Source organism: Pleurodeles waltl, chromosome 6 (assembly GCF_031143425.1).
Source record: "Pleurodeles waltl isolate 20211129_DDA chromosome 6, aPleWal1.hap1.20221129, whole genome shotgun sequence".
Lineage (NCBI taxonomy): Eukaryota > Metazoa > Chordata > Amphibia > Caudata > Salamandridae > Pleurodeles > Pleurodeles waltl.
The window spans coordinates 168,540,152-168,565,640 of record NC_090445.1 but is presented as its reverse complement, the minus strand read 5'-3'; the positions used below and the strand labels follow the sequence as shown (position 1 = coordinate 168,565,640).

The 25,489-nt window shown below is 47.5% G+C and overlaps 1 protein-coding gene across 2 annotated transcripts in view; it reads right to left on the bottom strand.

Moving 5' to 3' along the window:
* Positions 1–25,489, bottom strand: part of PSME3 (proteasome activator subunit 3) — a 201,045-nt gene that overhangs the window by 27,804 nt on the left and 147,752 nt on the right. For both annotated transcript variants that reach the window (XM_069237733.1, XM_069237734.1), the window contains one exon: positions 17,271–17,357. In XM_069237733.1, the coding sequence (XP_069093834.1) occupies positions 17,271–17,357 (87 nt within the window). The remainder of the gene's footprint in view (positions 1–17,270; positions 17,358–25,489) is intronic.

Sequence of the window (25,489 nt, the reverse complement as noted above, 5' to 3'; positions counted from 1 at the left end):
ATCACCAGACTCACTGGCATAGTTTAAAAAGTCAGGACTGCCTGTTGCTAGTCTGAAGAGCTACCCAGAGGGCTCAGTGCACGGCTTTACCCAAATGCCTAAGAGAGTATTGTAATGCCTCACTGAATGGAGAGGCTCATTAAGTGCCTGGCCAGGCTGAAGAACCTCAAGTCAGGACACGAGTTTTGAACTCAGTAGGGAGCTGCAGGTTAAGGACGGCTACAGTCTCTCTAACCATAGCAAACGTGACACTCAATGGCAGGATCAGGGGAAGACATAAGCCAGGTGTCTGGGGAAGTGTCCAGGCCACTGCATCATGTAATCCAGCATACCAACTGCCCTAACTGTATTGCGGGGCCGACATTGTCTTAATCTGATGAAGACTAGGAACTCAACCCTGTGGTAAAGGCAATGTATAGCACACGAATGGCTTTAAGCTAACCTCCAGTGGGATCAGAGAAAGGCCTTAGTACAGGTAGACACAAAGCGGTCTCCAAATCACAGACCACAAAGGGTAACGCCTCCTCTCACAACACTAGTGGAGTCCACAACTATGTGAAAGGAATTGGTCCAGGGAGTGGTGCTGGAACTGAAGTCTGAAAACAAGGCTGGTGTGGAACCCAAAGCGGGATCAAGAGGCACAGATGGTAATGAGGGTAAACCTACAGGCAGGACCACAACTGGTGTTTGTAGATCCTTGGGGCCCAAAGGCACACCAGAGGAACTCAGACGAATGTCAAATATGGACAGCATGGCCTCCCTAAAAGGACTTTCTTTGCTACAGCGTCACTGACTGACCCGGAAATTTGGGTTGCATCAGGGCTCTTCAGGAATGAGACTGAGAAGAATGTTGACGCTCACTGGAATCTGAGAGCTGTGGGAAGAGGCAGAAGCCTGCCTCAACTTCTGGTGTTTCTTTTTAAAAACTTACCTGAAGACACTGAGCGCAACAATGACCTGCTGCAGGAAAGATTTTGAGAACTAAATCTTTTTGGCTTTTGCCAGTCACGGCGCAGAATTCAATGCTCACGCTACATAGAGCTTAGCCTCAGGGTCCCATATGGCTTTAGTCTGGGCACAGTTGTCGGCTCTCAAACCACACCGAGCCACAGGCGTACTTTGTGGGGATTTGTCGGACATTTGGTTGCAACAGTCTCTACAGAGTTTCAATCCTATTGTTTTGGGAGGAGACTTATTTCCCTAGCAAACTGGTAAAAAGTAGAATTTGGGAAAATTACCTTTCAAAGACAAAAGCAGTAGAGCTCAGGATCTGCATCTGAAGGTAAGGAAAGGAATGCCTGGGTGGCACTTCTATGTGGCCCCACTTATCACTTCCAGAGCAGACAGACGCAGGAGTGGAGTTGCATGATGCCACCTACTGGCATGCATGAGTACCTCTGGAGTTTCCAGATCCAGTCAAACGCCTGAAGAAATATTCACACTTGAAAAAATATTCACAAGGTGAGGAATCTGCAGTTAGACGTATGCATCAGAAAAACATTTTAACTGATAGTACTGTATCCTACAATGCATCAACTGCTTCACTACACTGATTTGGATGTAAAATAATTAACAGAAGGGGAAAAAAAGGCAGTCCTTTCCTAATAATTTAAGAAAGGAGTTATTTTCGCCAATCTGAATGGTTTAGACCAAAAGCAGGAGACTACTATGCTTACAAAAAACACAGCACTTGCACTGAACTGTAGACTGGCAACTATTGAGTACTGCTACCCTCTGAGATCAACTATTTGAAATGAAAATCAATTTCTACAACTTAGCAACCAACTCAATGCATGCAACTTCAAATTTCAGTGGTTTAAGGTTTTTGAACTTCTGCCCTTCTGGGATCAAGTTGCAGGTCACCAAGGGGGGCTTGTGGACAGAAGCCACTATGAACAGACATGGCACTGTGAGCGCCTTCTTACCGATCCCCCCCCCCCCTCGCCCATCGCCGGTCAACCTGCATTCTGAGGGCCGCAACCAGCCCTAAATATACTCCTCACTTCAGGGGCACTCGATTCAGGGCGGATTCAGCGGCTCAGAGTGCTCCCCACTACCACCTGCACCATGAAAAGAAGCAGAGTGCCTCCCCTTTCATCTTCGTCCAAAATGGGGCCCGCGGATGGCTGAGCATCCAAATCCTTGCTGCCAGGCAGGGTGGACCTGAAGAGACCCAAGGCCAAGGGGTGACCCTTGCTGCACAGACCTCGTTGGAAGGTGGGGGCCGAAGCCGCACCTGGGACCAGCCACCTTTCCGCCAGCTGCGGAACGCAGCGATGAGGATAGGCTTGCTGCAATTTAGGAGACAAAGCCGCAACCCTGGAAACTGACCCCGCCCACTAACAGGGGTGCCCTCCTCACCGAGGGTCCTGCTTTGAGAGCAGAAGGAATTAGGCAGCCTGTCAGCCTGTCTGGGAGACTAGCAGGGAAGCCCATGCTTCGCGCCAACGGCACCCTGAGGGCCCCCACGACTGATGACCGGATAGCGTCTGCATGGCAGACCATACAGGCCTCAGCATAGACTGACCCCACTGAACCAGGAAGTCCAGCACAGAGAACTGCGCAATGCAAAGGCTTACTTCTGGAGAAGACACGCAGTAAGTGGCACATTGTGCCTGCGGACATGTGTTGGGAGACAGGGTATGGGCAGGTCAGACTCTACAGCACTGATGCCTCCCTGGTGTAGGTGCCTGTCCTGGAACGCAGGCCAAAGATGACCCTGGGCATGACGGGTGTCCACCTGGACGGTGGGAGGCACACCTTTTCTCCGGCATGCGGACAGAAAGGAGGGGGTGAAATCAAGTTGGAAGGACATGGCCGCAAGGACAGTGAAAATAGGTCCAGACGAACCAATATTAGAATCATCGGGCTCAGGGAACTGAGGGCTTTGGTCTTCTCTACTGGACTTTTCTTTTTACACTCACTGGGAGCTAGCCAAACCACACGGCCAAACCGTCTCCACAGCCAGTGGCTGCCAGACCTCTGTACTATGGAGACCACGATCACATATTAGTGCAAGCCAGACAAAGGGGAGGCATCCGAGTAAATAACAATAAAATCGTGATTTTGCCAGACTTCACCACAGAGGTAAAAAAAATGTTGCACTTCATTCGTAGAGGCCAAGAAATAGTTACGAGCCCAAGGCCTGCAATACACAATGCTATTCCCAGCAAAACCACAAGTGATTACACAACAAGGAGTACCGTTCTTTCTTACCCCCTGCAAAGTATAAAACTGGCTGGAAGCCCATCCACAGGTGGGCCACATCGTCCAGGAGATGAAACGCCCACCGCAATGCCACAAGTGGAAACCACCAACCATGTGATTATGAGGGGGAGCCCTGTCAAATGCTGAACAGACCTAGAAGGGGGCAGGTACTGGAGGCCATTGCCGGCCTGAGAAGAGTTACTAGCCCCATCACTTCACTGAACCCAGGCCCCCTCCTTGCCCCCCTCCTTGACATTTCACCACCATTGACTGAGGCTGGTTCTGAGACTTCGAGCAAATACTTGCGACTTATATTTCCCCCCCCCCCCCCCCCCCAAGGATCGCAGACGAGTTCCTGTGAACCAGAGGGCAACTCTCCTGCATCACATGGATAGCACTCGGCTGCTTCACTACAACATGGGAGATGACAGCTACTCCGCCGACTGTTGTAACGCTGCTATGCGTCCCATATCGGCCAATGCAGATCCTTGAGACCCTCACTGGTGAGTAGCCACGCTTTACAAATACTGATTGATTTATATTCATTGAGATTTCAACCCAGAGATTAGGTGGGGACGGCACAGGAGCGACGAGTGAACAGCGACTGCAAGGTCACCCCCGCCCATATGGACTATTTGAAAGTTTGCAAGTACAAGTATATACGCTTGTTGAATGTTCAACAGTTTTGGATGAGTGGGGTTATGCTACCTGTCCAGGGAAATAGAAGTTTGAAAGTTACTGTTTTTGTTGAAATGGGTTTTGATCTGCTCTGTGCCTTTCTCGCCATACAATATGCCCAACCAGAGGGGGGCTCCCCGACAGCAAACACACCACTGCTGAGATTCCTCCCCCCCCCCCCCCCCCTTAAATTAAAATCATACCCCATGGCTAACCTGATATGTACAAACTCCTCACATGGAACATGAGGAGGATGAGTTCGCTGATTAAGCACCATAAAGTGTTCTCACAACTCACTAGGTGTTGAATCCACATAGCTCTTCTTCAGGAGAGCCACCTGGACCCAAAGGAGTGCCTCACAATGAAGCGCAAATGGAGTGGCCAGAGTCACACCACCATATATTCTGCCAATGCGAGAGGGGCCCTCTGTGTTGACCTCGAGTGTGAGGCTCTCAGAGCAGTGATTCAGGGACACTGCATTTCGGCTGCAGTACGGATGCTCCTAAATGATATTATGGTAGCAGAAAATGCACTGAGAGCTCTCGAGAGGCATCGCCTAGACAAGCCAAATATTCGATATGCTATGACAATAAGAAGTACATGGGTCGCACCCATGCGGCGGGTGATTGCGTGGGCACTCCTGGTGTAGCTGGCAAACCCGGCCAGGAGAGGCTCGGTGATCGTGGAACTGCACATGCCCTTGGGCTGCACCATATGTCGGCAAGCTGATTTAAATAAGGAAATCTGCAAATACTATGGTGTCCTTTACCACAGCAAAGCTGACATGGGGATCACCGTGATCCAGGCTTTCTTGGCAGGCGTTTCTATAGTCCGTCACACCCAAGAATCGGAGGCCCTCAAGCAAGATATTAAATTGCGGAGGTTTGAGTGGTTGTCCAAGGCTTGGCGCGGAACAAAACTCCTGGCCTGGATGGCCTCTTGGTAGAATTCTACCTAGACTACATGAAGGAGCTGGACCCACGCCTAGTCTTGATGTTTAAGGCAGAAATGAACACAGGGTCCTGCCCAGATCTGCCCAAGAGGCGCTCATCATTTCCCTCTTGAAGCCTGGGAAACAAGCAACGAACATGGCTTCCTACCAACCTCTCTTGATGCGGCGTTTGGATTATAAAATACTCAGCAGAATACTGGGAACTCCGCTGCTGCAGCACATGCCCTCCCGGGTCCACCGGGACCACTCTGCATTCACAACAAGTCGCATTACAGCTCATAACATCAGTAGACTCCAGTCTCTCCTAAATACAACTACCACTGGTAAGAACAAAGCTGCTATTTTTGCAGTTGATCTCGAACAAGCTTTTGAGAGCCTAGAATGGCCTAATCTATACGGAGGTGCTATGTAAATATGGGATGGGCGAGAGCTTTGTGGCTTGAACCCAATTGCTCTATACAGAGCCATGGCCTCAGAACCGGATGGGCTGAGCCATATCTGAGAGCATAACCAAACAAGGCTGACCGCTCTCGCTCTTCCTTTTCACCCTTGCAATTGAGCCTCTCGCTTGCTGGGCCCGCACCAGAGAACCTTACAAAAGCCTACAGGCTCCAGGGCAGGAACATCACACAGCATTTTATACTAACGACCTCCTGTTTCTTGAAAACAGAGGGAGCACTAAACGGAGCAAGATGTCAGATCACTATGACGCCATCTCGGGTCTTCGGGTGAACTGGCAGAAATCTAGCCTCTTCCACATGGCTGCCGATAGACAAACCCCAAGAGACATCAGAGACCTCCAATGGGAACTGAATCACCTTCCTTACTTAGGAATGCACATCTATCATGATTCACGCGACCCCTTAGAGGACAATGTGGTGTGAGCGATTTGGGGACTCCATGGCAGCATGTCATTCTGGAGCTCCCAGTCATTCTGCGGCAGGACGGGGTGCCCTACTGAAAATTATAGCTTTACCCCGTTTGCTCTACCTTTTTGTCACCCTCCCCGTATGGATACCCGGAAAGACCTTTCAGGCATTTAAATCCCTACTTATTAGCTTTCTCTGGGGTTCAGGCCCCAGTGGAGTGGCCCTGGCTACTCTCCAGCGATCCATTTGGGGGTGAGGGGCTGGCTATGCCCGATTTTGATTATCTGGCGGGCCAGCTCCAATGGCTGGCGCAATGGATAGCAAACCAGATGATGCCCAAATGAGAGGTGGGTCTTTCCACTCTGAACCTATCCTCATTGAGCAGAGTGCTGCTCAGACTCCTTTCGCCCTACAATTCAGCTCCTCGGACCTTGGGTGTGGACACTGCTGGTTGCGACATTCCACATATGAAAATGCCCCATACATTATGCCCCAGAAATTCCACTTGGTTTCCCAGTGTAGTTGCCCCATGACAGGAGCTGGGCAGGAGAAATTCTCAGCCTGGGCCGAGGCAGGGACTGATAAGATGGGGACCCTCTGAGGCAGACACTCTGCCTTTTGAGGACCTCAGTGTTAGCCACACCTCAACCCCTGGCCCTTTTATCCTTCATAGGGCCCTCATCAGAGCGGTGCCACCACACCGAGCAACCACCCAGTCATCGCTGGAACAAAGTCACCGAAGACCAGTTGACCAACACCCTAGCCCAGAAACCGCCCACCGACCCGGACATCGCCGCCCACAACCTCAGGCTATGGATCGAAGACTGCGCCAACAGCCTCGCACCACTCAAGAAACCCTCCAACAACCAAGCCAATAGAAAAGTCACCTGGTTCACCAACGACCTCCAAATGCAACTGCTGCAAACTCAAGAAGAAATGGCTCCACGAACACACACCCGACAGCCACTCAGCACTTAAGGACACCACACGCAGTCATCAACTCCTCAGGCTAGCAAAAAGATCCTCCTTCAAAACTCGCCTGGAAAACAACGCTCACGACTGCAAAGAACTCTTCAACATCGTGACGGAGCTCTCCAACCCCAGCGCCACCATCAACGACATCCCCCCCCCCCCTCCGAAGAACTGTGCGACACCCTAGCCACCGCTTTCCACTGAAAGATCGCCCACATCCACGACCGCTTCAACACCCCTACTACCCCAAACATGCCAGTCTCCCCCTCCACGAACTCCACCCGCACCAACCGCCTGACCTCCTGGACCAGCATCAACGACGACGAAACTCGCAAGACCATGAATTCCATCCACTCCGGATCACCGTCAGACCCGTGCCCACACCACATATACAACAAAGCAGACACAGCCATCGCATCACACCTACGGAAGGTCATCAACCTCTCATTCGAAACAGCAAGATTCCCGGAGAGCTGGAAACATGCCGAAATCAACTACTCAAAAAACCAAAGGCGGACCCCGAAGACCTGAAGAACTTCCGGCCCATCTCCTTGCTACCATTCCCGGCGAAAGTCATTGAGAAAATTGTCAACACACAACTCACCTGATACCGCGAAGACAACAACATTCTCAACCCCTCCCAGTCCGGATTCAGACGGAACCACAGCACCAAGACCGCTCTCTTCGTCGCCACAGACGACATCAGAAGCCAACTTGACAATGGAGAAACATCAGCCCTCATCCTCCTAGACCTGTCAGCCGCCTTCGACACAGTCTGCCACCACACCCTGAAAATCTGCCTCCACGAAGCAGGGATCCAAGAGAAAGCCCTCGACTGGACCACATCCTTCCTCTACGGAAGAACCCAGAGTCCGCCTCCCCCCTTTCCAATCCGAAGCCACCAACATCTGTGGCGTACCCAGAGCTCAGCCCGACGTTGTTCAACATCTACATGGCCCCCCTCGCACAAGTGGCCCGCCAAAACAACCTCGACATCTCCTACGCCGATGACACCCAACTCATCCTCTCCCTCACCAAGGACCCACACACCGCCAAACCAACCTCCACGAGGGCATGAAGGCCAGCGCCGACTGGATGAGAGGCAGCCGGCTGAAACTGAACTCTGACAAAACGGAGGTCCTCATCCTTGGGCCCACCCCCTCCGCCTGGGACGACTCGTGGTGGCCAGCCTCGCTGGGTACCCCTCCAACGCCAACTGACCACGCACGCAACCTTGGCTTCATCCTCGACTCATCCCTCTCCATGTCAAAGCAGGTCAACGCCAATCTCCTCCTCCTGCTACAACACCCTCTGCATGCTTCGCAGAATCTACAAATGGATCCCAACTGAAAGAAAAACAGTAACTCAAGCCCTTGTCAGCAGCAGGCTCGACTAAGGCAACGTACTCTACGCAGCCATCCCATCTAAACACCTGCAACGCCTCCAATGCATCCAAAACGCCTCCGCCCAACTCATCCTCAACATTCCCCGCCGCAGCTACATCACCCCCCACCTGAGACCTGCACTGGCTCCCCGTCGACAAGAGGATCACCTTCAAACTCCTCACCCACGCACACAAAGCACTCCACAACACCGGACCAGCCTACCTTAACAGACTCAGCTTCTACACTCCCCACCCGACTACTCCGCTCTTCCAACCTCGCCCTCGTCTCCATCCCCCGCAAATCCTCCGGCGGAAAATTTTTCCTACCTCGCCGCCAAGACCTGGAATACCCTCCCGTCTGACCTTAGACAGACCCAGGACCTGCTCACCTTCAGAAGACACCTCAAGACCTGGCTCTTCGAACAGTAGCAGCACCCCCACCCCTTCTCTCCCCCAGCGCCTTGAAACCCTCACGGTTAAGTAGTGCGGTTTATAAATATACTGACTGATTGATTGTGGAGGCATTGAAGCAGGGCCCTTTGGAGCCACGCAAGTCAGCAACATGCCAATATTTGTTAACAACAACAGGCACTTCTAATGCGGTGACATGTCTCTATCGAAGAATTGGATCAGACCGTATCTCTCCACTGACTGCACTCAGCCTGAAATGGGAGGAGGACCTAGGGGAACCTATTACCTACGAGGCATGGGAGACTATCCTAGCGCGCACCCCTAAAATATCAAGACATGCCAGATTTAAAAATATTAACTTGTATGTGCTGCATAGGGCATACTTAATGCCTGGAAAACTCTACCAGCATTTCAAGTTAGCAGAAGCTAAAAGCACGAGGGGTGATGCAGAAGCGGTGGAATTTTTTCACATTATCTGGACCTGCCCATTTCTCAACAGTATTGGACTGCTGTAACCGACACCTTAACTGAGGTGCTTGACCGAGAAGTTCCCTACACAACTGGACACTGTTTGTTGTGCTAGTACTCCTCCCACACACGTCCAAACTGAAAATATTCAACCAATTCCAAGACCTGGCACTTTTGAGAAAGGACTAGGAACTTGAAAGGGCCCTAACCTTTCAGACCTGGACACAAGAGTTGCTGAAGTGGGTTAAACTGGAGGGGATGGTGAAATTTTAAACTGGAGTCAGTTTATACGTGAAATCAGGTGCGGACAGGGAACCACAAAAGGGGCACAGGCCTGGGCAACTCTAGTACTCACACTTGAGAACACTGGCTTCCAACCCCAATAAAATAAAGTAAAGGCAACCTAGCAGTGGGTTTTCATTGAGCATCCCTAATTAAAGTGAGTACAATATCTTCACAAACAGGGCTTTAAAAAAAAAAAAAAAAAAAAAAAAACAGAAAAAGGTTACGAGACCTGCAGGTTGAGTACCTTAAATAATCTACCCAACTGCAATGTACTTGACCTGCAAACGGGTCTCAAATTGGGTGATCCTAGGCAAATAGTTTACAGAGTCGCTTGTTTCTTAATTTTCACATATGACTGCACCTTGAAATAGGTGAGCTCAGCATTTTAGCAGTACAAAAACTGTCTTTTGTTTGATTAAATACACTAAAGTTTGCTGCATGCATCACAAGAATCTAGCCCATATAACCTAGGACTTTTTAGTTTACTAACCGCATTGTCATCAGGGCAGAAGTGTTTCGTAGTTTTTTTTAAACACTCAATTTTAATAAATATTACTAAACCATGATGTGGTAACATATTGTCACCTACACACAGTAACTTTCCAAGAAATGTCCAAAAACCTCTCCACTAACTTGCAGTTTTACTGATAAAACTATGTAGTGTATTAACAATCTGTGAAAATTGGGTTTCCTTTGCACATCAACATGTAAAGTACTCTGATTTGATTTCATCCTATTAAAATATTTTTTCATCACACAGAAATATAAAAAAGGGCTTTCACAACTACTGAAATATATTTTGAAATGTTTGCACAGTTGACAGTCATTTAAATGTTGTGTGTTAGGAAAAACCTGACATCCTATACCTGTTTATTTTACATTCTAAGCAGCAGGTCACACAGTTCACCTTACAAAGTCCTGGAACTCTGCAGTCAGAAGGAAAATTAATTGTAAGAAAAAATGACTTTTGACCTCTATCTGTAAACACAGAGCAAATGTGAAATAAGAACAAGGATTTAAAGGCATCTTTTATTGCCCCACAACTTTGCAACTGAACAGAACACCTGTTCAGTGTCAACTCGCCAGAGGGGAGGAGTAAAATAGCTCGACCTGATCAAATAAGACTTGCCAATGGAGTGGTCAAGTGGATTTTTTTTAGCCCGGACAGGGGTCCTGTAGGTAACTGCAGTTAGCTACATAAGTGACTAGATGCACCCTACTAGTAGGGCCATTTATCACTATACAATGGGCTGACATTAAACACTAGACCGTACCATGGTGCAAGGTACAGAGTAAAGGGAGTATGGGGGTGTTGGCTTAATGGAGCAGAGAGGTATGCCAGTACTACATTATGTTTTTCACTAGTGACAGCCAACATGAACTGCTTGGCAGCGGTTCGGCCCAAGGAGCTACATAACCTCACTTGTTGTGTACCTGTATCAATGTAAAAGCTAATAGGGGCTGAGAAATTCAACTGCAAAACGGCTGGACTACTCAAACATATCAACGTGCCTACTGCCATTTTGTTGTATGTATTTGTTGAAAATCAATAAAATTGGTTTAAAAAATAAATAAAATATATATATGGAAAATGTCACTTACCCAGTGTACATCTGTTCGTGGCATTAGTCGCTGCAGATTCACATGCTGTGCACATATCGCCATCTGGTGTTGGGCTCGGAGTGTTACAAGTTGTTTTTCTTCGAAGAAGTCTTTTCGAGTCACAAGATCGAGGGACTCCTCCCATTTCGACTCCATTGCGCATGGGCGTCGACTCCATCTTAGATTGTTTTCCCCCGCAGAGGGTGAGGTAGGAGTTGTATATGCTAGTAATAGTGCTCATGCAATGGAGTGAATACGTATGTACATAATGTAGTTTAAAGTAATATATATATTTACAAATATACAGATGTTCAAGATCAACTTCGAAACGGCTACAGGCTCCCGGGGAGGCGGGTGGGCGCATGTGAATCTGCAGCGACTAATGCCACGAACAGATGTACACTGGGTAAGTGACATTTTCCGTTCGGTGGCATGTGTAGCTGCAGATACACATGCTGTGCATAGACTAGTAAGCATTTATCTCCCCAAAAGCGGTGGTTCAGCCTGTAGGAGTTGAAGTTGTCTGAAACAGTGTTCGTAGTACTGCTTGGCTTGCTGTGTGGTTAGCACGTCTACACAGTAGTGCTTGGTAAATGTATGAGGCGTAGACCATGTAGCTGCCTTACATATTTCTGTCATTGGAATATTTCCTAGAAAGGCCATGGTAGCACCTTTCTTTCTAGTTGAGTGTGCCTTTGGTGTAATAGGCAGTTCTCTTTTAGCTTTAAGATAACAAGTTTGAATGCACTTAACTATCCATCTAGCAATGCCTTGCTGAGAAATTGGATTTCATGTATGAGGTTTTTGTAAAGCAATAAATAATTGTTTTGTGAATTAGTTTTGTTCTGTCAATGTAGTACATTAACGCTCTTTTGATGTCTAATGTATGTAGTGCTCTTTCAGCTACAGAGTCTGGCTGTGGGAAGAACACTGGTAATTCTACGGTTTGATTTAAGTGGACCGGTGATAGGACTTTTGGTAAAAATTTAGGATTTGTTCGTAGAACTACCTTATGCTTGTGTATCTGAATAAATGGTTCTTGTATGGTAAATGCTTGAATCTCACTTACTCTTCTTAAAGATGTGATGGCAATTAAAAATGCAACTTTCCATGTTAAGTATTGCATTTCACAAGAGTGCATGGGCTCAAAAGGTGGACCCATGAGTCGTGTTAAGACAATGTTGAGGTTCCACGAAGGAACTGGTGGTGTTCTTGGTGGTATAATTCTCTTTAGACCTTCCATAAATGCTTTTATGACTGGTATTTTAAATAGAGAAGTTGAGTGCGTAATTTGCAGGTAAGCTGAAATTGCTGTAAGATGTATTTTAATGGAAGAAAAAGCTAGCTTTGATTTTTGCAAATGTAGTAAGTATCCTACGATGTCTTTGGCAGATGCGTGTAAGGGTTGAATTTGATTATTGTGGCAGTAATAGACAAATCTTTTCCACTTATTTGCATAGCAATGTCTAGTGGTAGGTTTCCTAGCTTGTTGTATGACCTCCATACATTCCTGTGTAAGGTCTAAATGTCCGAACTCTAGGACTTCAGGAGCCAGATTGGTAGATTCAGCGATGCTGGATTTGGGTGTCTGATCTGTTGTTTGTGTTGCGTTAACAGATCTGGTATGTTTGGTAGTTTGACATGAGGCACTACTGAGAGGTCTAGTAGTGTTGTGTACCAAGGTTGCCTTGCCCATGTCGGTGCTATTAGTACGAGTTTGAGTTTGTTTTGACTCAGCTTGTTTACTAGATATGGAAGGAGAGGGGGAAAGCGTAAGCAAATATCCCTGACCAACTCATCCATAACGCATTGCCCCGAGACTGATCTTGTGGGTACCTGGATGCGAAGTTTTGGCATTTTGCGTTCTCCTTTGTTGCAAATAGATCTATTTGTGGCGTTCCCCAACTCTGGAAGTAAGTATTCAGTATTTGGGGGTGAATCTCCCATTCGTGGATCTGTTGGTGATCCTGAGAAAGATTGTCCGCTAGCTGGTTCTGAATTCCTGGAATAAATTGTGCTATTAGGCGAATGTGGTTGTGAATCGCCCAATGCCATATTTTCTGTGCCAGGAGACACAACTGTGTTGAGTGTGTGCCTCCCTGTTTGTTTAGGTAATACATCGTTGTCATGTTGTCTGTTTTGACAAGAATGTGTTTGTAGCTTATTATGGGTTGAAATGCTTTCAGCGCTAGAAATACTGCCAATAGTTCTAAGTGATTTATGTGAAACTGTTTTTGGTGAGTGTCCCATTGTCCTTGGATGCTGTATTGATTGAGGTGTGCTCCCCACCCTATCATGGAGGCATCTGTTATTACGTATTGTGGCACTGGGTCTTGGAAAGGCCGCCCTTGATTTAAATTTATACTGTTCCACCATTGAAGCGAGGTGTATGTTTGGCGGTCTACCAACACCAGATCTAGAATTTGACCCTGTGCTTGTGACCACTGTGATGCTAGGCACTGTTGTAAGGGTCGCATGTGCAACCTTGCGTTTGGGACAATGGCTATGCATGAGGACATCATGCCTAGGAGTTTCATCACCTTTTTGAGTTGTATTTTTTGATTTGGATATATGGCCTGTATTACATTGTGAAATGCCTGAACCCTTTGTGGACTTGAAGTGGCAATCCCTTTTGCTGTGTTGATTGTCGCCCCTAAGTATTGCTGTGTTTGACACGGCAGAAGGTGTGACTTTGTGTAGTTGATTGAGAAACCTAGTTTGTGTAGGGTTTCTATGACATACTTTGTGTGTTGTGAACACCTTTCTAGAGTGTTGGTTTTGATTAACCAATCGTCTAGGTACGGAAACACATGTATTTGCTGCCTTCTGATATGTGCAGCTACGACTGCTAGGCACTTTGTAAAAACTCTTGGTGCAGTTGTTATTCCGAATGGCAACACCTTGAATTGGTAATGTGTTCCTTGGAACACAAACCTTAAGTACTTTCTGTGTGAAGGATGTATCGGTATATGGAAATATGCATCCTTTAGGTCTAGTGTTGTCATGTAGTCTTGTTGTTTGAGTAGTGGGATTACGTCTTGTAACGTCACCATGTGAAAGTGATCTGATTTGATGTAGGTATTTAATGTTCGGAGATCTAATATAGGTCTCAGAGTCTTGTCTTTTTTGGGTATGAGAAAGTACAGAGAGTAAACTCCTGTTCCTTTCTGGTGTTCTGGTACTAATTCTATTGCTTCTTTTAGTAGTAATGCCTGAACTTCTAGTCCTAGAAGATCTATATGTTGTTTTGACATTGTGTGATTTCGGTGGCACGTTTGGAGGGAATTTGAGAAATTCTATGCAATAACCATGCTGGATAATTGCCAGTACCCAAGTGTCTGTTATCTCCTCACAATGTTTGTAAAATTGTCTTAGTCTCCCCCCCCCACAGGTGTTATGTGTTGGGGATGTGTGACTTGGAAGTCACTGTTTGTTTTGAGGGGTTTTGGAACTTCCCTCTATTTTTTGGGTATTGTGCCCCTCTATATTGCCCCCGAAAACTTCCCCGCTGGTATTGGCTTTGATAAGTGGGCCTTGCTTGTGAGGTTGTGGCCTCTGTAGGTTGACCTCGAAACCCTCCCCTAAATGGTGTTTTGCGAAATGTGCCTCTGCTTTGTGGGGAGTAGAGTGCGCCCATGGCTTTTGCGGTATCAGTATCTTTTTTGAGTTTTTCAATAGCAGTGTCGACTTCCGGCCCAAACAACAGCTGTTCATTAAAGGGCATATTCAGCACGGCTTGTTGTATTTCCGGCTTGAATCCTGACGTACGCAACCATGCGTGTCTCCTTATTGTTATTGCAGTATTTACTGTCCTTGCAGCTGTATCTGATGCGTCCATTGATGACCGTATCTGATTATTGGAGATACTTTGTCCTTCTACCACTTGTTGTGCCCTTTTCTGGAACTCTTTGGGTAAGTGTTCTATGAAATGCTGCATTTCGTCCCAATGAGCTCTATCATATCTTGCCAAAAGTGCTTGTGAATTGGCAATACGCCATTGGTTTGCTGCTTGTGCTGCAACTCTTTTACCCGCAGCATCGAATTTGCGACTCTCCTTGTCTGGAGGTGGTGCATCTCCCGAGGTATGAGAGTTTGCTCTCTTGCGAGCTGCCCCAACAACCACAGAATCTGGTGTTAATTGCTGCGTAATATAAACAGGGTCTGTTGGTGGTGGCTTATACTTTTTTTCCACCCTTGGAGTTAACAGGCTCCTGAAATATTTGTTTTGAATGTTTTAGCATTCCTGGGAGCATAGGTAAGCTTTGGTATTGGCTATGAGTGGAGGAGAGTGTATCAAATAAAAAGTCATCCTCAATTGGTTCTGAATGCAAGGTGACGTTATGAAACGCAGCTGCCCTTGAGACCACCTGCGTGTAGGATGTACTGTCTTCAGGTGGCGACGGCCTTGTAGGGTAACAGTCTGGGCTGTTATCGGATACGGGAGCATCATAAAGGTCCCATGCATCAGGATCATCTTGACTCATTGCAGTATGAGTCGGAGATTGCATCAGTGGTGGAGTGGCTACCAGTGATGTATGCATTGATGGTGGTGGAGTTGTTTGTCTTGCCACCTTTGCCTGTGGCTGCTTGTCCTTTTCTTGAAAGGCAAGTCTTCTTTTCATCTTAATTGGGGGAAGAGTGCTTATCTTCCCTGTGTCTTTTTGAATGTGGAGCCTTCTTTGAGTGTAGTCTGGCTCAACAGATTGAAGTTCCTCTCCGAACTTATGTCCTTGCATCTGGTAGGACAATCCCTGTTCCTCTGTGTAGGAACCCGTTTTCGGTTCCGATGCTGGATGTTTCGGAATCGAAATCTTTTCGGTCGCCTTTTTGGGCTCAGAGGCAACCTTCTTTATTTTCGGCGTCGTGGTTTCTCTGTGCCGAACCATTTCGGTGCCACTGTCTCGGTGACGAATCTGTTCGGGGCAGGTGTCTCTGGCCAGAGATTGTTGTGTGGCGGTATCTCGACCGGAGTCGGATGACTTCGCCACATGCATGCCCTTTTTCGGTGCCGATGATCGGTCACCTATCTTTCGGGTTAAGCCATGGCCTGTTGGCGGTGGCGTCCCCTGGGCTTTTGTTGTCTTCTCGTGAGTTTTATGTTTCGATGTCTTACTCACGGTTTTCGGCATTTCTTCGGGATCGAGCTCGTCCGAGTCCGATTCATGGATGGAGAAGCTTTCTTCTTCCTCCTCGAAACGCCCTGGTCCTGTCGGCGCCGACGCCATCTGCAGTCTTCTTGCTCTTCGGTCTCTTAATGTCTTCCGAAACGCTCGACAGGCTTCACAGGTATCCTCCTTGTGCTCTGGAGACAGACAAGTTACAGACCAGATGCTGATCTGTATATGGATACTTGTTATGGCATTTTGTGCAGAAGCGGAATGGGGTCCGTTCCATCAGCCTTGAAGAGACACTTGGCCGGGCTGACCAGGCCCCGACGGGGGGATCGAACAAACCCCAAAGGGCCACCAGAGCTCTTCAAAAATCGGTGTCGATCTGTTATAACTAACCCGATACCGAACGCAAACAATACCGACGATTTTTCCGAGATTCTAACTTTCCGACCCGAAACACGGAGCGAAAAGGAACACGTCCGAACCCGATGGCAGAAAAAAACCAATCTAAGATTGAGTCGACGCCCATGCGCAATGGAGTCGAAATGGGAGGAGTCCCTCGATCTCGTGACTCGAAAAGACTTCTTCGAAGAAAAACAACTTGTAACACTCGGAGCCCAACACCAGATGGCGGGATGTGCACAGCATGTGTATCTGCAGCTACACATGCCACCGAACATACATATATATATATATATATATATATATATATATATATATATACACACACACAAACAAATAAAGGTCTTAAAGGGATTTTACCCCATCTAATTTTAGTAGACAACTTCAGCTTTTAGATTGCTTGCACTAAAGGGAATATGATAAAAGATAACTATCAATAGACAATATCTCAATGGATAAATCCACAAAATTCCACTAACAATACATCCAATGGAAATTCAATATATGCTTTATGAAATTGTCACATCAATAAAAAGCTGGTAAGATAACTGGGTGAAAAGGAAGAGTCAGAATTAATAAATAAAATGCTATAAATGTTTCTAGAAAGCAACATCAAGTTGGGTATCTGGCTGGGCTCCTTTGTCAGACACTGTCTCTCTAATGCAGCAAACAATTGAATTAGAAAAATATATCACTTTGCAAGTTAGGCAATTCCAATAATTACTTCACAAAATACAGGAAATACTATCTTTACACTGGACAAGTAATCCACAAGTCTTAAGAGGTGTTCTTTTAAGTGAAATTGAGTGAAGGAAAGCAACTGACCAAAACATTTTAAACAAAGTTGGCTCATAAAAGAACTATCCTGTGAGGTACTTATATTAAACTGAGCGGCCTCAATTGTTCTCAAAACAAATGTTAAAACTTACATATTGGTTCCTCAGTTCTGATATAATTAATCGTAAACTAATATATTCCTTTTCATCGATTTCAGTTACTGTGCGACGGTAATCTTCCTACAGGGGAAGAGAAAAAAAAGTTACATTTAGACAGATCTAACCAAGCATAAGACTTATGAGCAACATGACAATCAGTAAACAAATGCCTCTATTTCAGCATGGCAAAAATAGTCATAAGGTAATGTCCACAGAAACCATATTAAAGTACACTTCATAAAAATTACGAGCCAAAAGGCATCCCAAAAGCTGGCATTTAAATCCAATCCTCCATGACCAAAAAATTCCAACATATTCCTGAATCCTTGACTTAACAGACAGATGAATCAAGTTTGTTCCCACCAATATATAACTCTGATGTTTGGATACCTACTCCGTTACAAGTCTGCCCTCTCGCTAAGTGGGTCATTTTTCTTTTTTAGAGCGGACGGCAATTATGTTAGGATTATGGGGGCCATTATGTCTATCCAGCCTTAAGCTTTTTCTTCATTAGAAATGTGTCCACATAATTATCGTCTATCCTTTCAAGTACCATGGCTTCAAGGTAGAGACAGAAAATTCGTTACACATTAAATGTGAAACAGGAAAATCTATTTTGACTCAGAAGAATAAAAGATCTACTTGTGACATGGACTGAACAGAAGGGGTCAGCTGAGAAGGACTCGATATCAATACACATAAATGCCCCCTTTCTGTTAATCACTTCGAATTCAGAAAGGCATAAATTATCCCTTATTTCAAAAATACTTTTAAATAAATGTACCGTAGAGTTACCCACCACCCAAAACCTAAAATTAAACTGCTATTAAGATCAATAACCACACAACTCACATAAGGATAGTTAACCTACTCTAGATGTGTTTTTTGAAAAAATTTGAAATGGGGGCAAGCGGTGTGTAAGGAGCCAATGAAAAATACTCCTGCCTGGGTTTAAGCCAAAAGACATGGAGCTACTAGGCTCAAACATTCTGTAATTGCATGTCCTGGAGAGTGAAGGGGTGTTGTAAATCCTTGTTGTACTAGAGTGGCATGGCGAATTATTGTATGCATCTCTATTAAGACCAACTACAAATAAAATGAATAAAAACAAAACATTATTGAACTGGTGCCTTCACAATTGCTAATATAGTCATATCAGACATTGTTTATTACAGTTTAGATCTTAATCCATATTAAGAAAGACAACTCAATGGGATGGGGGTTAAGTCTATTAAAAGAACAAAATATTTAAAAATGCATATGATCTATTTCTGTGCTGGTCCTTCGAAGCAAAATAGTGGCTACAGCATTGTTTTAACATCTCTGGAACGAAATAAGACATTAATACGTCTTACACAGACTCAGCAAAATGGGACAAACAAATTAAACAGTCAATTCTTTAAGAGTATGCCATAGTCAAACCTGTTTTACCTCTGTATTGCGCCATAAGCCTTCAAATTAAAGAAGCACAATCACAGAATCCTGAATCACAAATACTGTTTATATACTGAAAGCATCCTTACAACAGGGGCTCACATCCTTCCATGGGACCACTCAGATCATTCCATTGTAATGCTCTATCTAGAATCACTGCGGGGTGGGAACCACCCATCTTGGTGGCTTAACAGTTGGCATTTAGTAGACTTTGATCACTGACACAGGAAACATACCCCTAACTTGAATTAAATGCAATCAAGACAATTTCTGAAGGAAAGACAGTCCTGGGTCTGTCTTAAATCCGGCAGGAGGGTGTTCCAGGTCTTGGTGGCGAGGTACGAGAATGATCTGCCGGCAGAAGATTTGCGTCGGATGCGGGGGATGGAGGCAAGGCAGAGGTTGGCGGAGCGGAGATGTCAGGTGGGGGTGTAGAAGCGGAGTCTGTTGTTCAGGTATGATGGTCCAGTGTTGTGGAGTGCCTTGTGTGCATGGGTGAGGAGCTTGAAGGTGATCCGCCTGTTGACGGGGAGCCAGTGAAGGTCTCTTAGGTGGGGGGTGATGTGGCAGTGGTGAGGGATGTTGAGGATGAGTCGGGCGGAGGAGTTTTTCGAAGCGTTGGAGGAGTTTGGATGAGATACCGGTGTAGAGGGCGTTGCCGTAGTCAAGTCTGCTGCTGGGCGAGGGCCTGGGTTACTGTTTTTCTTGTTTCTGATGGGATCCATTTGAAAAATCTGCGAAGCATGTGGGGGGTGTTGTAGCAGGAGGAGATGGCACGGACCTGCTTTGACATGGAGTGAGGAGTCCAGGGTGAAGCCGAGGTTTCGTGCGCTGTTGGTGGGGGACCCAGCGTGGACGGCCACCATGAGTTGTCCCAGGCGGAGGGGGTGCGCCCGAGGATGAGGACCTCTGTTTTGTCAGAGTTCAGTTTTAGCCAGCTGTCTCTCATCCAGTCGGCGATGGCTTTTAGTCACTCGTGGAGGTTGGTTTTGGCGGTGAGCGTGTCCTTGGTGAGGGGGAGGATGAGTTTGGTGTCATCGGCGTAGGAGATGAGGTTGTGCTGGCGGCCACTTGTGCGAGGGGGCCATGTAGATGTTGAACAACGTTGGGCTGAGGGATGATCCCTGGGGTACGCCGCAGATGATGTTGAAGGATTTGGATTGGGGTGGGGGTGAGGGATCTGTGCCTTTGGTTTCTTGAGAAAGGCGTTGATTTTGGCGTGTTTCCAGGTTTCCGGGAATCTTGCAGTTTCGACGGAGATGTTGATGGCTTTCCGTAGGTGTGGTGAGATGGCTGTGTCTGCTTTGTTGATGTGGTGTGGGCAGGGGTCTGAGTGCGATCCGGAGTGGATGGAGCTCATGGTCTTGCGGGTATCGTCGTCGCTGATGTTGGCCCAGGAGGTCAGTCGGCTGGAGCGGGTGGAGGAGGAGTGTCCGGAGTGTGAGGGGAGTTGAAGCTGTTGTGGATGTCCGACAGGCGGTTGCTAGGGCGTCGCATAGATCTTAGGAGGGGGTGATGTCGTTGATGGAGTTTGGGTTGGAGAGTTCTTTTACGATGCTGAAAAGAACTTTGCAGTTGTGGGCGTTGTTTTCTACGCAGGTTTTGAAGGAGGATCTTTTTGCTAGCCTGATGAGTTGGTGGTGTTTGCGTGTGGCATCCTTGAGTGCCATGTGGTTGTCTAGAGTGCATTCGAGTAGCCATATTTGCTTGAATTTTCGGCAGTGGTGTTTGGAGGCTTGGAGGTCATCGGTAAACCAGGTGGCTTTTTTGTTGGGAGGGTTTTCTGAGTGGAGCAAGGCGGTCAGCGCAGTCATTGATCCATAGCTTGAGGTTGTGTGCCACGATGTCTGGGTCGGTGGGGTTGACGGGTGGACTCTGAGCTAGAGCGTTGGTTAGTTGTGATTCGGTGACTTTGCCCCATCGACGGCGTGGTGGTGTTCTATTTGTTTCTTGAAGGTGAAGTGGATGCAGTGGTGGGCGGTCCAGTAGAGTTCGGAGGTATGGTTGAAGGTGACATGGTTGCGTGTGGAGAAGATTGGGTCAAGGGTGTGACCGGCTGTGTGGGTGGGTGTGTTGACTAGTTGTGAGGCCGAGGTTTTCGGTCAGGGTGGTGGAGTTGGTGTCATTGTTGTTTTCGAGGTGGAAGTTCGGGTCCCCGAGGAGGATGGAGTCCATGAAGGCGAGTGCGTGGGTGCTGGCCAGGTAGGCGATGCTGTTGCAGAAAGGTGCCCTGGGTGTCTATAGATGAGCTCCTCTGAGCGTGGTGTTGGGGTCGGTGCGGACTTGGAAGTGAAGGAGTTCGGCGGCACTGAAGGAGTTGTCCAGGGTGGTTTTGACTTCAAGGGTGGCTTTGTGGACGATGGCTATGCCTCCTCCGGTTCTGTTGGTGCGGTCTCGGCGCGCGACTTTGTATCTGTTCGGGATGGCTATGGCGATGTCGGGTGCTGAGGAGTCGTTCCACCAAGTTTCGGTTAGAAAGGCCACGTCCGGGGAGGTGGAGTCGAGCAGGTCCCGGACTTCGATGGCGTGCTTGCATGCTGAGCAGGTGTTGAGGAGTATGCAATGGAGGTGGTTGGTCTTGATCCTAGGATGTATGTGGGCTCTGTTGCAGGTGAAGCTGCAGTTGTGGCAGGAGAAGGGTCCGTGCGTGTTCTTTGGAGAGGCCTGGAAACAGGTGGTGTCTCGGCTGGCGTTGAGTGCGCGGAGGGTGTTGGCGTTGTAGCGTATGCTGGTGGGGGTGCTGTTGCTGGGGCCAGGGGTTCTGGCGCTGGGTGCGGTCCAGGCGCAGACGGGCTTGCCTTTGGCGTGCCATCGGTGGGCCGCGCCATGGCTTCCATAAGAGGAGGGGAGGGTGGGAGGGGCAGCTGGGAGGCGGGAGGCCCTAGCGAATGAGAGGGCTGGGAGGTGAGGCTGCAGGGGACGCAGCGGCGGGAAAAAAAAGCAAAAGGAGGCAGCAGCAAGGAACGGTGAGAAGGGGGGGGGGGGGGGGGAAGAGGCGCCGCAGCAGAGAGAAAAAAAAGCAAAATCAGGCAGCAGCAAGGAAACGGGATGGAGCTCAGAAGGCGGAGCGGGGAGCGACCTGTCTGCAGTAGCAGGGTCAAAATTCAGGTTCTGTGGATTCCCCCGGCATGCTGTGGGAGGCCTATGAGGGGGTGGCAAAGGCACTGCTCAGGAAATGAAACTGTAAACGGATGCAACCAATTACCGAAGTGGAGGCCCGGATCCTCCTTGAAAGGAGAAAGAACTTGGACATCGATGGCCCAAGAGCCCAAACTTGGTATTTTCAAAAATGCTAAATGACCTCTAACAAACATGTCTACGAATGGGGAGATAAATCTAGCAAGTTGCTGTACTGGTTGGCTTCCCAGAATGCTATACCCCTGGTGGTCCCTAGGATGACTGCACCAAGTAGCGTGGTCACCACAGAAGCTACAACTATTTTATCTTTGTACATACTGCCCTACATCAGTGAGGGAATCTATCCAGCCCCTCCCTCAGCCGACTATTTCTCATTTGGTAAGCAATATCTAGATTGCCCACTTGTGCTCCAAGAACTGGAGCGGTCCTCTGGGACATGAATGCGTTTAAGACGCAGAGCCCGGACATCCCCAGGGAAGAAAATAAGTTACTTAGCTGTAACCGTGGTTCTTCAGTATTGGTATCTTTCATAGATTCACATGCTTGAATCACTCCCCGTCATCAAGGTGGGAGCCCCACGGTACATAGAAAGCAGTAGATTCCATTTTTACATTGAAGTCAATGGAAAAAACTACATTCACAGCTTACTAGCTTAATTAGAAAAGACCGAAAGTCCAGCCAATCAGGCGAGACCACCCTTTAGAACCCTCAGCACAGAGGCTCAGTCTCTCAGATTTTCCAGCACGAGTGACGTACAAAATAGAGAAGAAAAAAAAAAAAAGTGGGCCTCTATGGGGAAGAGAGTGGGTCGCATGTGAATCTATGAAAGAAACCAATATTGGAGAACCACAGTTACAGGTAAGTAACTTACTTTCTTCTCCAGTATTGGGATATCTTTCATAGATTCACATGCTTGAATCCGAATCAGCAGTGGTGGGCAAAGAAAATTGTTGGCTCACCTTATGCAAATAAATTAAGCAAAACTGCTTGTCGTACCACTGCGCCCATCCCATCAGCAACATCTAGGCAGCAGGGTTGAGTAAAGGTGTGGCTGCTGGTCCACGTTGCCGCTCTGCAAATCCAGTGTGAGGAGGGGGACGGAGTTTAAAATTGGAGGAAACAACCTGAATAATCCCTTTAGGAGTTGCTTGATTATCCTAGAGGACCATAAAGATGGTAAAGCAGCAGTACGGCGAAATCTAGAGATGGCTGCCAGATGAACTTTGAAAGATGAGCGGGAGAAACCTTTTTTCGCTAATTGCAGAAAATACAGAAGTATCTGCTCTGGGGAAGACGTTAGGGGATGAATATTGAAGGTTTTATACCATATGCAAAATCTTTTCCACTTGAGTTTGTATGTCTTATTCATAGACTGGGCTCTGGCAATGGCGAGCACCTCTCCAGAGTCTGATGGAATGTCTAGGTTGGTAAAATTCATAGAATTCAGGAGCCAGGCCGATAATCGAAAAGAAGTCTGGTTGGGATGGCGGACCAGGCCTAGAGTCATCGTTAGCAGGTCTGGTATTGGTCTCAATCGAATGTGAGGTTGTTTTGCGAGAGGAGCAGTAGCTCCGTGAACCAAAACTGGCATGGCCATCTGGGAGCTATCAATACTAAAATCTGCAAGGTTCCCTCTTCATCTTCTGAAGAATTCTCTGGATTAGCGAGAGCGGGGAGAAGCATAGGCACAGATCCCTGACCTTTTGATCAAAAATGCATTCCCCTTTGAACCTCTCTGCGGTTGCCAACTTGCGAAGTATTGGCATTTTTTGTTCTCTCGTCACAAACAGTTCCTGATTGGGCTTGCCCCAGCGAAGAGAGACCCGACAGAGTTGCCTGGTTGAGCTCCCATTCGGGGCAGATCGTCGATGTTCTACTTAGTGCATTTGCCAAGGTTTTGGATATTCCTGGGAGGTGTTCTGATCTGAGAGTTATATGATGGCGAAGTGCCCAATACCACAGCTCCTGCACCTAGAGAGGAAGTGGCGGTTATCTTGTACCTCCCTGCTTGTTGAGGTAATGCATGACTCTGGTGTTGTCGGTTCGGATCAAAAACAATGAGCCTTTGATCTTGGTGAGGAAGGCTTTGAGCGCCAGGAACACTGGCTTTAATTCCAACATGTTGATGTGTAGCACTGCTTCCTGTGTGGTCCATTTCCATCTCACTGTTAGGTCTTCTAGTTGCGTGCCCCATCTCTCCATAGACTCATCCGTTGTCCGAATATGCACTGGTTTGTCTTTCAGAAAAGAAAGCCCTTCCAAGATGAGGGGTCCTTCTCCAACATTCTAAGGCTCATCTCGTTGGTGTGGTTATTTGGACAATATCGTCAAAAGATCCGCTTATCTGCTTCCACTGATAGTCTAGCTGTTGTTGTAGTGTTCTCATGTGAAGACGGCAGTTTGATATCAACGGAATGCATGAGGACAGCATCCCAAGAAAAAAAAATTGTAAGTTAGGACAGAAATTGACCTTTTGCTGAGACAGTACGCTAGACTCCTAATTCTCTTCCACCTCTCCTGAGAGGCGAACGTTTTTGCTCGCTGTAGGAAGTTGGCTCTGTATGTGCTATTTCAAAGTAAGGAATAGCATGCACAGAGTCCAAGGGTTCCCCTTAGAGGTAAAATAGTGGTAAAAATAGATAATACTAATGCTCTATTTTGTGGTAGTGTGGTCGAGCAGTAGGCTTATCCAAGGAGTAGTGTTAAGCATTTGTTGCACATACACAAGACAATAAATGAGGTACACACACTCAGAGACAAATCCAGCCAATAGGTTTTTATATAGAAAAATATCTTTTCTTAGTTTATTTTAAGAACCACAGGTTCAAATTCTACATGGAATAGCTCATTCGAAAGGTATTGCAGGTAAGTACTTTAAGAACTTCAAATCATCAAAATTGCATGTATACTTTTCAAGTTATTGACAAATAGCGGTTTTAAAAGTGGACACTTAGTGCAATTTTCACAGTTCCTGGGGGAGGTAAGTTTTTGTTAGTTTTACCAGGTAAGTAGGACACTTACAGGGTTCAGTCCTTGGTCCAAGGTAGCCCACCGTTGGGGGTTCAGAGCAACCCCAAAGTCACCACACCAGCAGCTCAGGGCCGGTCAGGTGCAGAGTTCAAAGTGGTGCCCAAAACACATAGGCTAGAATGGAGAGAAGGGGGTGCCCCGGTTCCGGTCTGCTTGCAGGTAAGTACCCGCGTCTTCGGAGGGCAGACCAGGGGGGTTTTGTAGGGCACCGGGGGGGACACAGGTCCACACAGAAATTTCACCCTCAGCGGCGCGGGGGCGGCCGGGTGCAGTGTAGAAACAAGCGTCGGGTTCGCAATGTTAGTCTATGAGAGATCTCGGGATCTCTTCAGCGCTGCAGGCAGGCAAGGGGGGGATTCCTCGGGGAAACCTCCACTTGGGCAAGGGAGAGGGACTCCTGGGGGTCACTTCTCCAGTGAAAGTCCGGTCCTTCAGGTCCTGGGGGCTGCGGGTGCAGGGTCTCTCCCAGGCGTCGGGACTTTAGGTTCAAAGAGTCGCGGTCAGGGGAAGCCTCGGGATTCCCTCTGCAGGCGGCGCTGTGGGGGCTCAGGGGGGACAGGTTTTGGTACTCACAGTATCAGAGTAGTCCTGGGGTCCCTCCTGAGGTGTTG